Consider the following 17,032-nt stretch of genomic DNA (forward strand, 5'->3'; position numbering starts at 1 on the left):
TGGTGGCTCTGCAATCCATACAGTCCCTTCCACCCCTACCTCTATGGCTCTGTGATCTATGAGGCCCCTTCCAACCCAAGCCAATCACTCTGTGGCTCTGCCATCCACAAGGCCCCTTACAAACCAACATTTCTACAGCTCTGACATCTACAAAGTCTTTTCCAAACCAAACACTCTATGATTCTATAATCTAAGAGCTCCCTTCCAACCACTCCATGGCTCTATGATCCATAAGATCCCTTCCAACCCAACCACTCCATGGCTCTATGATCCATAAGATCCCTTCCAACCCAACCACTCCATGGCTCTATGATCCATAAGATCCCTTCCAACCCAACCACTCCATGGCTCTATGACCCTTAAGGTCCCTTCCAACCCCACCCAACCACACTATGGCTTTGCAATCCATACAATCCCTCTAATCCAACCATGACTCTGTGATCTGAGCTCCCTTCCAACCCAATCCAACCATTCTATGGCTCTATGATCCATAAGATCCCTTCCAACCCAACCACTGTACGGCTCTATGATCCGTAAGATCCCTTTAAAACCAACCCAGCCACTCTACAGCTCTGCAATCCATACAGTCCCTTCCAACCCAACCACTCCATGGCTCTGTCATCTATGAGCTCCTTTCCAACCTAAACCAACCCATGCTCTGCCTCTGCAATCCATAAGGTCCCTTCCAACCCAATCCAACCATTCTATGGCTCTGTGACCAATAAGATCCCTTCCAACCCAATCATTTGGTGGCTCTGCAATCCATACAGTCCCTTCCACCCCAACCACTCTATGGCTCTGTGATCTATGAGGCCCCTTCCAACCCAAGCCAATCACTCTGTGCCTCTGCCATCCACAAGGCCCCTTACAAACCAACACTTCTACAGCTCTGACATCTACAAAGTCTTTTCCAACCCAAACACTCTATGATTCTATAATCTATGAGATCCCTTCCAACCATTCCATGGCTCTATGATCCATAAGATCCCTTCCAACCCAACCACTCCATGGCTCTATGACCCATAAGGTCCCTTCCAACCCAACCACTCTATGGCTCTATGACCCATAAGATCCCTTTCAACCCCACCCAACCACACTATGGCTTTGCAATCCATACAGTCCCTCTAATCCAACCATGACTCTATGATCTATGAGCTCCCTTCCAACCCAATCCAACCATTCCATGGCTCTATGATCCATAAGATCCCTTCCAACCCAACCACTGTACGGCTCTATGATCCATAAGATCCCTTTAAAACCAACCCAACCACTCTACAGCTCTGCAATCCGTACAGTCCCTTCCAACCCAACCACTCCATGGCTCTGTCATCTATGAGCTCCTTTCCAACCTAAACCAACCCATGCTCTGCCTCTGCAATCCATAAGGTCCCTTCCAACCCAATCCAACCATTCCACGGCTCTATGATCCATAAGATCCCTTCCAACCACACCACTGTACGGCTCTATGATCCATAAGATCCCTTCCAACCCAACCACTGTACGGCTCTATGATCCATAAGGTCCCTTCCAACCCAACCCAACCCCTCTACGGCTCTACAATCCACCTGGTCCCTTCCAAACCAACCACGCTACAGCTCTGGGATCCATTCAGTCCCTTCTAACCCAACCACTCTACAGCTCCATGATCTATGAGGTCCCTTCCAATCCAACCCACGCTCTGCCTCTGCAATCCATAAGGTCCATCTTTAAGATCCCTTCCGACTCAACCCAATCATTTTACATCTCTACGATCTGTAAGGTCCCTTCCAACCCAAGCCATGCCTCAATTCCACTCCCCAACCCAACCATTCTGCGATCCCACACCCCCAAGGGACGCGCTGGCACCCAACTTGCAGAGAGACAACAGCTCTGGTGCGAGTCAGGACCAAACCCAAAGCAAACGTTAGGGTTAAACGCACCAAAAAGGTGAGGAGGGGGAACCCAAAATGCAGCATTTCCCACGCAGCCCGCACTGCACATGCATGCTCACCTTTACCCAGGTACACCATGCCGTATTCCCTGCCCTGGGGGGTCTTGTACTCCACAGTGAAGCACACCTCCTTCCCAATCAGTTTCTTCCGCAGGAATTCACGGGCCGGGAAGCCCCAGGGCTGGAAAGACAGCAGAAGATGTCACTGTGCCCACTGGGGTGAAAGTATGGGGCTGGCACGTCCCCAGCCTATCCCCATGTCCCCACGGCTCCATCCTGACCCTGCATCCCACCTCATCCTCATATCCCCATCCTATCCCCATGTCCTCATTCCTCCGTCCTGACCCTACATCCCACCCCGTTCCCACATCCCCATCCCATCCCCAAGTCCCCATGGCTCCATCCTGACCCTGCATCCCACCCCATACCCACGTCCCCACCCCACGGCCCCATTTCCCATCCCTATGTCCTCATTTCCCATCCCCATCCCTCCATCTTGACCCTGCATCCCATCCCATCCCCACCTCCCGATATCCCCACCCCACCTCCATGTCCCCATTCCTCCATCCTGACCCTACATCCTACCCTGCATCCCCAAGTCCCCATTTCCCATCCCCCACATCCCCACTTCCCATCCCCCACGTCCCCACGTCCCCACATCCCCACTTCCCATCCCCCACGTCCCCACGTCCCCACATCCCCACTTCCCATCCCCCACGTCCCCACGTCCCCACCCCACATCCCCCACGTCCCCACCCCACATCCCCCATTTCCCATCCCCCACATCCCCACCCCATATCCCCACATCTCCATTTCCCATCCCCATATCCCCACCCCATATCCCCACATCCCCATATCCCCACTCCATATCCCCACAACCCCATTTCCCATCCCCACCCCATATCCCCACATCTCCATTTCCCATCCCCATATCCCCACCCCATATCCCCACATCCCCATATCCCCACCCCATATCCCCACATCCCCATTTCCCATTTCCCCACATCCCCACTTCCCATCCCCCCCTCCCCACTTCCCATCCCCACCCCATATCCCCACATCCCCACTTCCCATCCCCCACATCCCCACTTCCCATCCCCACCCCATATCCCCACATCCCCATTTCCCATCCCCACATCCCCACTTCCCATTTCCCATCCCCACATCCCCACTTCCCATTTCCCATCCCCACTTCCCATCCCCACATCCCCATTTCCCATCCCCACATCCCCATTTCCCATCCCCACATCCCCATTTCCCATCCCCACACCCCCTCTCCGGAGCCATGAGCAGCGCCGGGGCAAACTGAGCCTCGCTCCACCTCAAGTCGGGTGGGTGGTGAGAAAGTGGGTCCAGAGGAGAGAACATGACGTGCTAATAAACAATTAGCAAAAAAACCTGACAGGAATAATTTCTCAAAAGAGTGACATTTAACGGCTCAGAAGACAAACTCCCCAGGGAGAGCAATTAACTGCGCGCTCCGTGCCACCCCCGGGGCTGGGAGGATGGGTGGCCCCAAGCTCAGCTCTGCCACCCCAAACTGCTGCTCCCGAATCCGCTGCGTCAAGCTGGGGCCGTGGGCAGCACCCCAAAAAAGCAGCACTGCTCCTTTCCCAAGCTTGCACCCCAAAAAGCAACCCCAGAGGGACATCGCGTCCCCAAGGTTTCCAACGTCCCCCAAAGGGTCACTGGGCATCCCAACTTCCCCCAAAGGCACTGTGACCCCCAGTGGGGTCCCCTCTGAAGGCGCTGTGTCCCCAGGGTCTCCAGGTCCCCAAAAAGGCACTGTGACCCCAAGGTCCCCTGGGGAGACACCACACCCCCAGCATTCCCAGGGGACATCATGGTCCCCCCCGAGCTCTCCAAAGTCCCCCAGAAACAACCACATCCCCAAGGACCCCAGAGTCTCCAGGGTTCCCCAGTGGAGTTCCCAGGGTCCCCAAGGTCCCCAAAAAGGCAGCGTGACCCCAAAGTCCCATGGGGAGACACCACATCCCCAGCATTCCCAGAGGGACAACAGGGTCGTCGACCCCAGCTCTCCAAAGTCCCCCAGAAGCCACCACATCCCCAAGGTCCCCCAAAGGCACCAGGTCCCCAAGGTTCCCCAGTGGGGTCCCCAGGGAGGCACTGTGACCACAAAGTTCCCTGGGGAGACACAACATCCCCAACATTCCCACTGGACACCGCAGTCCCCCCCCAGCTCTCCAAAGTCCCCCTGAAGCCACCAGGTCCCCAGGGTCCCCCAAAGGCACCAGGTCCCCAGGGTCCCCAAGGAGGCACTGTGACCCCAGAAGTCCCCTGGGGAGACACCACATTCCCAACATTCCCATTGGACACCATGGTCCCCCCCCCAGCTCTCCAAAGTCCCCCAGAAGCCACCACATCCTCAAGGTCCCCAGGGTCCCCCAGTGGGGTCCCCAGGGTCTCCAAAAAGGCACTGTGACCCCAAGGTCCCCTGGGGAGACACCACATCCCCAGCATTCCCAGAAGGACAACATGGTTGTCATCCCCCAGCTCTCTGAAGTCCCCCAGAAACAACCACATCCCCAAGGACCCCAGGGTCTCCAGGGTCCCCAGTGGAGTTCCCAGGGTCCCCAAAAAGGCACTGTGATCCTAAGATCCTCTGTGGAGACACCACATCCCCAACATTCCCAAGGGACACCACGGTCCCCTTCCCAGCTCTCCAAAGTCCCCCAGAAGCCACCACATCCCCAAGGTCCCCCGAAGGCACCAGGTCCCCAGGGTCCCCCAGTGGGAGTCCCCCAGTGGGGTCCCCAGGGTCCCCAGAGAGGCACTGTGACCCTAAGATCCTCTGTGGAGACACCACATCCCCAACATTCCCACTGGACACCGCAGTCCCCAGCAGAGCTCTCCAAAGTCCCCCAGAAGCCACCACATCCCCAAGGTCCCCCGAAGGCACCAGGTCCCCAGGGTCCCCCGGTGAAGTCCCCAAGGTCCCCACTGCCCCACAATGGGGTCCCCAGGGAGGCACTGTGACCCCAAAGTTCCCTGGGGAGACACAACATCCCCAACATTCCCACCGGACACCACAGTCCCCCCCCAGCTCTCCAAAGTCCCCCAGAAGCCACCACATCCCCAAGGTCCCCCGAAGGCACCAGGTCCCCAAGGTTCCCCATTGGGGTCCCCAGAGAGGCACTGTGACCCCAAAGTTCCCTGGGGAGACACAACATCCCCAACATTCCCACCGGACACCACAGTCCCCCCCCAGCTCTCCAAAGTCCCCCAGAAACAACCACATCCCCAAGGTCCCCCGAAGGCACCAGGTCCCCAGGGTCCCTCAGTGGGGTCCCCAGGGAGGCACTGTGACCCCAAAGTTCCCTGGGGAGACACCACATCCCCAACATTCCCACTGGACACCACAGTCCCCAGCTGAGCTCTCCAAAGTCCCCCAGAAGCCACCACATCCCCAAGGTCCCCCGAAGGCACCAGGTCTCCAGGGTCCCCCGGTGAAGTCCCCAAGGTCCCCACTGCCCCACAGTGGGGTCCCCAGGGAGGCACTGTGACCCCAAAGTTGCCTGGGGAGACACAACATCCCCAACATTCCCACCGGACACCACAGTCCCCCCCCAGCTCTCCAAAGTCCCCCAGAAGCCACCACATCCCCAAGGTCCCCCGAAGGCACCAGGTCCCCAGGGTCCCCAGTGGGGTCCCCAGAGAGGCACTGTGACCCCGAAGTTCCCTGGGGAGACACCACATCCCCAACATTCCCACCAGACACCACAGTCCCCCCCAGCTCTCCAAAGTCCCCCAGAAGCCACCACATCCCCAAGGTCCCCCGAAGGCACCAGGTCCCCAGGCTCCCCCAGTGGGGTCCCCAGGGTCTCCAAAAAGGCACTCCTTCCCCCCTCCCCATCCTCAGAAGGGACACCGAGCACAGAAATACCAGGTGTGGAACTCACCTCATCCGGTGTATCCCTGGCATCGGGCTGCCCGGCAGCGGCGCGGCGTGCCAGGCTGCCTGCACGGATGTTGCTGAGGTTGATCTGACGTTCGGGGGGGGGTCCTCCACGTGGTTGCCCCCGGACGATGATGGCACAGCCCGAAAGCACCTGCAGGGACAGCAGCCCTAAGCGTGGAGCAAGCTGCAAGCACCTGCAGCAACACCCCCTCCTTCCACCTCCCCCCCCCCGCAGCCCTCCCTCCCTTTCCCCATCCAGCTCTGCTGCACGGGGGGGGGGGGGGGCGATGCCCACGCGCTGGGAGTGGGGCTCCATCCTTGCACTTCAAACCCCCCCACCTCCCACTGCAAACACCCCCCAGAGCACAGAATAAAGTTGGAGCAGACCCTCCCCTCCCCCCCCCCCTCCTCCCCAATCCCAGACCCACACAGAGCCCTCGGGGCTGCAGAGCTCTCCGTGGGGTTCCCCCCCCCTCCCCCCTAAACCCCGCTGCTGGGTCCCATCGCCCCCCGCACCCAGTGGGACACAACGCGTGCAGCCCAGGGCAATGCAGAGCTCAAGTGCTTAAGGATTCCTCACTGTAATTAAGCTCAGGTTTTAATTTATAAAGCGGCGGAGTCGGACGGGGAAGCCGTTGGAGCCAATTAGCAATCGGAGCTCATTAGCGGAGAGTTCCTCCGGTGGCACAAAGGGACCCCGGGGAGCAGGAAAGACCCCCCTCCCCCCCCCCAAAGGGACAGGGGGTGGAGAGGAGGGGCACCACGCATCCCCATGGCCATGGAGGACCCACGTCTTGGGGCCACCATCAGCCCTGTGCCCATTCCCACGCCCGTGTGTTGTAGGGCCACCAAGTGTCCCCACTTACGAAGCCACCAACCCCATAGGCCACCACATGTCCCCATGCCATGGGGTCACCACGTATCCCAGAGTCACGGGGCCACCACCACCGTGTCATAAACCAACCATGCAACCCCGTGCCATGGGACCACCACATGTCCCCATGCCATGGGACCACCACGTGTCCCATAGGGCCCCCATAGGGCCACCATACATCCCTGCAGCCATGCAGGCATCAGCCCCGTGCCATGGGGCCACCAAGTGTCCCCATGACCTCGTTCCATGGGGCCACCACCCCCGTGCCAGAGGATGACCACACACTCTCACGTTGGGCCGCCATGCCCGTATCCCCATGCTATGGGGCCACCACCACTGTGCCATGGGGCCACCATGTGTCCCTCTGCCATAGGGCCACTGCGTCATAGGGCAACCACGTGTCTCCATTCCATGGGGTCACCACCAACACGCTATGGGGCCACCACATGTCCCTATGCCATGGGGTCACCACGCACCCCTTTGCCACGGGACCACCACCAGCATGGCATAGGGCCACCACATGTCCCCATGCCATGGGGTCACCATGTGTCCCCGTGCCATGGGGCCACCATCATCACACCATGGGGCCACTACCACAGTGTCATAAGTCAACCATGCAACCCCATGCCATGGGGTCACCACGTATCCCAGTGTCATGGGGCCACCACCATCATGCTATGGGGCCAACACGTGTCCCCATGCCACAGTGCCACCACCAACGTGCTACAAGGCTACCACGTGTCCCAGCGCCATGGGGCCACTATCAACATGCCATGGGGCCACCACATGTTCCCATGCCATGGGGCCACCGCCATCATGCTATGGGCCACTACATGTCCCTATGCCATGGGGCCACCACAAACATGGCATAGGGCCACCACATGTCCCCGTGCCATGGGGTCACCACGTATCCCGGTCACCACGTATCCCAGCGTCATGGGGCCACTACCATCATGCTATGGGGCCACCATCAACATGGCATGGGGCCACCACATGTCCCAGTGCCATGGGGTCACCATGTATCCCAGAGTCATGGGTCCATCACCATTGTGCTATGGGGCCACCGCACGTCCCTATGCAATGGGGCCACCACCATCAAGCCATGGAGACACCATGTATCCCCATGCCATGGGGCCACCACCAACATGACACAGGGCTACCACGTGCCCCCATGCCATGGGGCCACCACGTGTCCCAGTGCCATGGGGCCACCACCACTGTGTCATAAGCCAACCATGCAACCCCGTGCTATGAGACCACCACGTGTCCCCATGCCACGGGGTCACCAAGTATCCCAGTGTCATGGGGCCACCACCATCGTGCTATGGGGACACCACCAACATGGCACAGGGCCACCACTTGTCCCCATGCCATGGGGTCACCACGTATCCTAGGGTCATGGGGAGACCACCATCATGGCACAGGGCCACCACATGTCCCCATGCCATGGGACCACCACCATTGTGTCATAAACCAACCATGCAACCCCATGTCATGAGACCACCACATATCCCAGTGTCACGGGGCCACCATTATCGTGCTATGAGGCCACCACATGTCCCCATGCCATGGGGCCACCACCACAGTGTCATAAGCCAACTATGCAACCCCGTGCCATGAGATCACCGCATGTCCCCATACCTTCGGGCCACCACCACTGTGCTACGGGGCCACCATGTGTACCCATGTCATGGGGTCACCATGCATCCCTGGGCCATGAAGCCACCACCATTGTATCACATGGCAACCACACATCCCTGCGCCATGGGGCCACCACCAACATGACACAGGGCCACCACTTGTCCCCATGCCATGGGGTCACCACGTATCCCAGGGTCATGGGGAGACCACCAACATGGCACAGGGCCACCACGTGCCCCCATGCCATGGGGCCACCACGTGTCCCAGTGCCATGGGGCCACCACCAGAGTGTCGTAAGCCAACCATGCAACCCCGTGCCATAAGACCACCACGTGTCCCCATGCCACGGGGTCACCACGTATCCCAGCGTCACGGGGCCACCACCACCGTGCCACGGGGCCACCACGTGTCCCAGCGCTCAGGGATCACCACCCCCGTGTCACAGCACAACCACACAACCCCACGCCACGATCCCCCCACGTGTCCCCACGCGGTCCGGTGGGCGCGGAGCGCTCCGGTTGCTATAACCCCGGAACTTTGCCCTTCCCGGTGCTCAACCCGCCATTCCCGGTTCCCAGTCCTTACCATCTTAACGATACCGCGTTGGACAGCGAGGGGCGGCGCGGAGCCGCCCTGCCCGGGGTTCGCCACCGAAGCCATAACGCGCACGGGGCCGAGCGGGGCCGGAGCGCGGAAGGGACAGCGGGGCGGAGCGGAGCGGAGGGCGGGAAAAGAGGGCGTGGTCACCTCCGAACTCCCGCCCCTCCGCCTCGCCGTCGGCCAATAGGAGAGCGGATCCGCCGCTCGCCCCGCCCCTACTGGCTGTGCTGCGTGACGTCACGAGATGCCCCGCCCCTTTGGGTGACGCCCCGCCCACTGGAGAAGGGCGGGACTTCCGGGGCACGCGGCGCCAGGGACACGTCGGCAAAGCGGCGCGCGGCTCCCACGTGGCCAAGCGCCGCGCGCGGAGGGGCGGAGCCATTATAAGTCCCGCCCTCCTTCTTTTGACGTCATCACTCCGCGCCAGACGTCCGGTGGAGGCGACAGAGAACGGGGAGGGGGAAATGGACGCCCCCTATAAGGGGGGTGGGGGGGAAGGGAGATCCTCATTGTGTCGCCGCCCCGTGTCACCCCCCCTCACGCCCCATAGGGGCTGCAGGAAGGGATCCACCCCCATCTGACCCCTCTAGAAGATTTTTGGGAAGGTCCTCTCCCCCCACACCCCTCTATAGGGGCTTTAGGAAGGGCCCCCACCCTCACTGCCCCCCCTTCCCCCCATTTGGGGGCTGGGAGAACGGAGTCCAAACCCATATCCCCCCCCCACAGAAGGATTTTGGGATGGGGTGCCCTTAAAACCCTCCTCACCCCCCATAGGGATGGAGGAAGGGATCCACCCCCATCTGACCCCTCCAGAAGGTTTTTGGGAAGGTCCCCCATTCCCCTCCCCCAGCATAAGGGCTGGGTGAAGAGACCCACCCCCTATTATACCTTCTATGGGGGCTTTGGGAAATATCCCCCCGCCCAATTTGTGCTTTCAGAGCGGTTTTGGGTGAGGGTCCCCACAATGTGCCCCCGCATAGGGGCTGTTGGAAGGGGTTCCCTATTCCAACCACTATAGGGCTGGCAAAACACCACCCCATTTTATGCCCCCTCCCTATTTTATGCCCCCTCCCTTCCATAAAAGGCTTTTGGGAAGAAATGCCCCCCCCCCCCCTTGCTATGCTGCTTTTACATGGGGGTGTCTGACCCCCAGCCTAGAGGTCCCCAAAGCCTCTTCCCTCCAGTGCTGAAGGGCAAAACATCACCTCCTGCCCCCCCTCCCCCCACCCCAAAGCAGATCGCTGCTTTTAAAACACCTCAATAATCTTTTCAGCCCCCTACCCTCCTCCCCACCCCCCCCCCCAAAAAAAAAAAACGAACCAACATGTTATGATGTAGGTGGGAACACTCAGATAAATGGGGCTGGGATTGCTGACTCGAGGGGGGGGAGAGGGTTGGGATTCTCGGGGCATTTTGTGTAGGAGAAGAAATTGCTTCTACGCCCCTCCCCCCCCAACCCCAACACAGGCAAAATGAGATTGGGATTGCATGAAATACGTGGGGTTACATGGAGGTGAATGAGGCTGTATGGAATGCGTGAGGTGCATGAGGTTGCATGAAGTTGCATGGGGTTGCATGGATTTGCATGGGGTTGCATGGAGTGCATGAAGTGCAAGGGGTTGCATGGAGTTGCTTGAGGTTGTGTGGAGTGCATGGGATGTGTGAGGCTGCATGGAGGAGCGTAGAGTGCATGGGGTTGCATGGGGTTGTGTGGGGTTGTATGGAATTGCATGGGGTTGTGTGGAGCTGCATGAAGTTGCATGGAGTGCATGAGATGCATGGGGTTGCATGGAGTTGCTTGAGGTTGCACGGAGTGCATGAGCTGCGTGGAGTTGCATGGAGTGCATGAGATAAGTGAGGCTGCATGGAGGAGCATAGAGTGCATGGGGTTGCATGGGTTTGCATTGGGTTGCATGGAGTGCATGAGTTGCATGGGGTTGTGTGGGGTTGCATGGAGTTGTGTGGGGTTGCATGGAGTTGCATGGGGTTGTGTGGGGTTGCATGGAGTTGCATGGGGTTGTGTGGAGCTGCATGAACTTGCATGGAGTGCGTGAGATGCGTGGGGTTGCATGGAGGTGCGTGAGGTGCGTGGGGTTGCATGGATTTGCATGAGGTTGCACGGAGTGCATGAGATAAGTGAGACTGCATGGAGGAGCATAGAGTGCATGGGGTTGCATGGGGTTGCATGGGATTGCATGGGGTTGCATGGAGTGCATGAGTTGCATGGGGTTGTGCGGGATTGCGTGGAGTTGCATGGGGTTGTGTGGAGCTGCATGAAGTTGCATGGAGTACGTGAGATGTGTGACATTGCATGGAGGTGCGTGAGGTGCATGAGGTTGCATAGAGTTGCATGGGGTTACATGGAGATGCATGGGGCTGCATGGAGTGCATAGGGTTGCATTGGGTTGCATGGAGTGCATGAGTTGCATGGGGTTGTGTGGGGTTGTGTGGAGCTGCATGAAGTTGCATGAAGTGCATGGGGCCGCATGAAGTTGCATGGGATTGCATGGATTTGCATGGGATTGCATGATGTTGCATGGATTTGCATGGGGTTGCATGGAGTACAGGAGGTACAAGGGGCTGCATGGAGTTGGGAGGGGTTGCATGAGGTTGCATGGAGTGCATGGGGTTGCATGAGACTTCATGGGGTTGCATGAAGTGCACGAGGTGCATGGGGCTGCACGGGTCTGCACGGGGCTGCATGGGGCTGCATGGGGCTGCATGGGGTTGCATGGGGTTGCATGGAGTACAGGAGGTACATGGGGTTGCATGGAGTTGGGAGGGGTTGCATGAGGTTGCATGGAGTGCATGGGGTTGCATGAGACTTCATGGGGTTGCATGGAGTGCACGAGGTGCATGGGCTGCACGGGGCTGCACGGGGCTGCATGGGGTTGCATGGAGTACAGGAGGTACATGGGGCTGCATGGAGTTGGGAGGGGTTGCATGAGGTTGCATGGAGTGCATGGGGTTGCATGAGACTTCATGGGGTTGCATGGAGTGCACGAGGTGCATGGGGTTGCATGGGGCTGCGTGCAGTTGCATGGGGTTGCATGGGGTTGTATGGGGTTGCGTGGGTTTCAGGAGACTGCCTGGGGTTGTGTGGGGGTACGTGGGGTTGCATGGGGTGCCTGTGAGCCAGCAGCACTGCAGAGCCCTGCGCTGCCCCAGGCACAGCCCCGCGTCCCAACAGCCCCACAGCCCCACACCATCTGCTCTCAGTGGGGCAGGATGCACCGCTTGCCCTCTCCTCCCCCCAGCTCCTTCCCTGTCCCAGCAGTGGACTCCCAGAAGGGGAATCATAGGATAATGTGATCATAGGATCATAGAATCATGGAGGTAGGCTCGCAGGATCACGGATTTGTAGGATCACGGGATCATGGAAATGTGGGATCATGGAATCGTAGAATCATGGGATCATAAAATCATGGAAATGTGGGATCATGGAATCGTAGAATCATGGGATCATAAAATCATGGAAATGTGGGATCATGGAATCGTAGAACTGTGGCATCGTGGAATCATAGGGTCATGGATTTGTAGGATTGTGGAATCAGAATCATGGATAGTGGATTGGAAGGGGCAGTAAAGACAATAGAACCATAGGGTGGTTGGGTTGGAAGGGTCCTTACAGATCATAGAACCATAGAAGTTCACAATTATTGGGTTGAAAAGGCACCTTACAGACAATAAAACCATAGGATGTTTTAGTTGGAAGGGTCCTTAAAGATCATAGAACAATAGAAACACACAGTGGTTGGGTTGGAAGGGACCTCGTAGACCAGAGAAACATAGGATTGTTGGGTTGGACGGGTCCTTGAAGATCATAAAACTATAGAATCCCACAGTGATTGGGTTAAAAGGGACTGTATAGACCACAGAACCATAGGATAATTGAGTTGGAGAGGTCCTTGAAGATCATAGAACCATAGAAACACACAGTGGTTGGGTTGGAAGGGACCTTGTAGACCACAGAACCATAGAGTGGTTGGGTTGGAAGGGTCCTTAAAGATCACAGAACCATAGAAACACACAGTGGTTGAGTTGGAAGGGACCGTATAGACCACAGAACCATAGGATAGTTGGGTTGGAGAGGTCCTTACAGATCACAGAACCATAGAAGTTCACAATTATTGGGTTGGAAGGGGCCTTATAGATAATAAAACCATAGGATGGTTTAGTTGGAAAGGTCCTTGAAGATCATAGAACCTTAGAACTGCAAAATGGTTGGGTTGGAAGGGACCTTGTAGACCAGAGAATCATAGGACTGTTGGGTTGGAAGGGTCTTTACAGATCATAGAACCATGGAAACACACAATGTTTGGGTTGGAAAGGACTGTATAGATCATAGAACCATAGGATTGTTGAGTTGGGAAGGTCCTTAAAGATCATAGAACCATAGAAGTTCACAATTATTGGGTTGAAAAGGCACCTTACAGACAATAAAACCATAGGATGTTTTAGTTGGAAGGGTCCTTAAAGATCATAGAACAATAGAAACACACAGTGGTTGGGTTGGAAGGGACCTTGTAGACCAGAGAAACATATGGTGGTTGGGTTGGACAGGTCCTTGAAGATCATAGAACTATAGAATCCCACAATGATTGGGTTAAAAGGGACTGTATAAACCACAGAACCATAGGATAATTGGGTTGGAGAGGTCCTTGAAGATCATAGAACCATCGAACTGTGAAATGGTTGGGTTGGAAGGGACCTCGTAGACCATAGAACCATAGAGTTGTTGGGTTGGAAGGGTCCTTAAAGATCACAGAACCATGGAAACACACAGTGGTTGAGTTGGAAGGGACCTTGTAGACCAGAGAAACATAGGGTTGTTGGATTGGAGAGGTCCTTACAGATCATAGAACCATAGAAGTTCACAATTATTGGGTTGGAAGGGATCTTATAGACAATAGAACCATAGGATGATTTAGTTGGAAGGGTCCTTGAAGATCATAGAACTATAGAATCCCACAATGGTTGGGTTGGCAGGGACCGTATAGACCACAGAACCATACGATGGTTGGGTTGGAGAGGTCCTTAAAGATCATAGAACCGTAGAAGTTCACAATTAGTAGGTTGAAAAGACACCTTACAGACAATAAAACCATAGGATGTTTTAGTTGGAAAGGTCCTTGAAGATCATAGAACCATAGAAACGCACAATGGTTGGGTTGGAAGGGACAATAAAGACAATAGAACCACTGGGTGGTTGGGTTGGACGGGTCCTTACAGATCACAGAACCGTAGAACCCTGCAATAGTTGGGTTGTAAGGATCCTTATAGACCACAGAACCATAGAATTGTTGGGTTGAAGCTCCATCTGTCCCCAGGCATCAGCAGGGCCCATCACCAATCCCAATGCCACCGTTGCCCATGCTGAGAGGCAGCAGCAAATCCCAATGTTCCCCCCTCCTCCCACCCGTCCTCACTGCTGCATTCCTGCAGCTGTGTCCATCCCTCTGTCTGTCCATCCATCCCCTCTTCCTTCCCCCCAGAGCTGCCCCAGCAGTGCCAGGATGTGGGGAAGGGGCAGCAGTACAGCCAGCACTGTCCCCACAGCCACCATATGCTGGGAACCCGAAAGGAAATCCTGCCCACGGGATGCACAGCACTGCTGTTCTGCCCTCAGCGTGCACTTCATTCCCATCCCTGGAACATCAGCATCCCTTACCTTCCCCGGGATGACATCTATGGGGGTTGGGGGGGGGAAAGGAGGGCAGTGGTTTCACTCATGGGGGGCTGGGGAGGGCTGGGGAGGACACAGGTGACACCCGTGGGGTGCTGTGAGGAGGAATTTCCAGCTCTCCACCTGCCCACCTCTCCATCTCCGTTCTTTCCCTGCTCTGCCTCCATCTTTCCACCTCTCCATCTGCCCTTCCACAGCCCCATGCCTCCCTCTTTCCACGTCCACCTCTCCACCTCTGCACTCACTTGTGTCTCTCTGTCTCCATCGAGACAGATGTATCCACTTCTCTCCACCTCTGTCCATCTCTCCATCCCAGCCTCTCCATCTGTCCATCCATCTCTCCATCCCTGCCCATCCATCTCTCCAGCTCAGCTTCTCCATCTTTCTCTCCACCTCTCTCCATCTCCATCTCAATCTCTCCACCTGTCCATCCACCTCTCTGTCTCTGTCCATCCATCTCTCCATCTCTGTCCATCCATCTCTCCATCTCTGTCTGTCCATCTCTCCATCTCTGTCCACCCATCTCTCCATCCCAGCCTCTCCATCTGGCCATCCATCTCTCCAGCTCAGCTTCTTCATCTTTCTCTCCACCTCTCTCCATCTCCATCTCCACCTCTCCACCTATCCATCCACCTCTCTGTCTCTGTCCATCCATCTCTCCATCTCTGTCTGTCCATCTCTCCATCTCTGTCCACCCATCTCTCCATCCCAGCCTCTCCATCTGTCCATCCATCTCTCCAGCTCAGCTTCTCCATCTTTCTCTCCACCTCTCTCCATCTACATCTCCACCTCTCCACCTATCCATCCACCTCTCTGTCTCTGTCCATCCATCTCTCCATCTCTGTCCGTCCATCTCTCCATCTCTGTCCGTCCATCTCTCCATCTCTGTCCATCCATCTCTCCATCCCTGTCCATCCATCTCTCCAGCTCAGCTTCTCCATCTTTCTCTCCACCTCTCTCCATCTCCATCTCCACCTCTCCATCTGTCCATCCACCTCTCTGTCTCTGTCCACCCATCTCTCCAGCTCAGCCCCTCCATCTCAACCTCTCCACCTCTCTCCATCCATCCGCCTCTCCCCATCTCCATCTCAACCTCTCCACCTGTCTGTCCATCTCTCCATCCCAATTTCTCCATCTCTGTTCATCCATCTCTCCACACCTCTGTCCCTGTCCCCTTTTTACCCATCCCTCCATCTCTCTACCTGTCCGCCTCTCCATTTTTTCACTTCTCCATCTCCCACATCTCTCTGTCTCCATCTCTCCCCATATCCATGTTCCTGTATCTCCATGTCTCCACATTTCACCTCCACATCTCCATCTCCCCACATCTCCATCTCCCCATTTCTCCATCTCTCCACCTTTCCAACTTGTCCATCTGTCTCCACTTCTCTCTCCACCTCTCCATCTCTCTACATCTCTCCAGCTCTCCATCCATTTCTCCACATCCCCACTTCTCCATCTTTCCACCTCTGCACCTCTGTCCATCCATGTCTCCACCTCTCCATTTCCCCAACGCATCCACCTCTCCACGTCCCCATCTCTCCCCACCTTCCCCCACCTCTCCATCTCTACACCTCTCCATCTCTGTCTATCCACATCTCTGACTCTTTATCTCCCCATCTCTCCATCTCTCCATCTCTTTCCATCTCTCCATCTTTCCATCCCTCTCCATTTCTCCATCCCTTTCCATCTTTCCATCTCTCCATCCCTCTCCATCTCTCCATCCCTTCCCATCTCTCCATCCCTCTCCATCTCTCTTTCTCTCTCTCCATCCCTTTCCATCTCTCCATTTCTCCATCCCTTTCCATCTTTCCATCTCTCCATCCCTCTCCATCTCTCCATCCCTCTCCATCTCTCTTTCTCTCTCTCCATCCCTTTCCATCTCTCCATCTCCTCATTTCTATCCATCTCTCCATCTCTCCATCCCTCCATCTCTCCCCATTTCTCCCCATCTCTTTCCATCCCTCCATCCCTCCATCTCTTTCCATCTCTCCCCACCTCTCCCCCCATCCCCACCTTCCTCCCCATCCCTCCTCTCCCCTCTCCTCCCGACGTCTCCCCTCACCACTCCCCCCCTCCCTCTCACCCACCCCACCTCACGCAGCGCACACAGCCCGCGTCCCCCCACCCCGCTCCCCGCAGCCCCCCCGGCCCGCAGCTCCCCGTGACCCCCCCACGCCCCCCGGGCTCACTCCCTCGCCTTCCTCCCTCCCTCCTCCCCACCCGTGGAGCGCAGCGCGGTAGGGCGGCGGGCGCAAGGCGCGGCGGTTCCGTGCGCTCTACCCGGTGGGGTGCGGGGGGGGCAGCGGCGCGGGGGGGGGCGGGGGGCGGCGGAGAGGGCTGGGGGGGGGAGAAGGATCCGGCGGGGAGAGGGGAGCGGCG

General features: G+C 57.1%; 1 protein-coding gene across 1 annotated transcript in view; it reads right to left on the minus strand.

Annotated features, from left to right (window-relative positions):
• The window catches only part of SND1 (staphylococcal nuclease and tudor domain containing 1), an 83,599-nt gene extending 74,491 nt beyond the window's left edge, over nt 1-9,108 (minus strand). Inside the window, exons 1-3 of the mRNA XM_085216802.1 lie at nt 8,950-9,108; nt 5,851-6,000; nt 1,991-2,111 (exon numbers count right to left, since the gene is read on the minus strand). Of these exons, the coding sequence (XP_085072928.1) occupies nt 1,991-2,111; nt 5,851-6,000; nt 8,950-9,024 (346 nt within the window). The 5' untranslated portion in view covers nt 9,025-9,108. The remainder of the gene's footprint in view (nt 1-1,990; nt 2,112-5,850; nt 6,001-8,949) is intronic.
• Nucleotides 9,109-17,032: the final 7,924 nt, after the last annotated feature.

The sequence above is a fragment of the Meleagris gallopavo genome, chromosome 1 (assembly GCF_905368555.1).
Source record: "Meleagris gallopavo chromosome 1, MGAL_WU_HG_1.1, whole genome shotgun sequence".
NCBI classification, from domain to species: domain Eukaryota; kingdom Metazoa; phylum Chordata; class Aves; order Galliformes; family Phasianidae; genus Meleagris; species Meleagris gallopavo.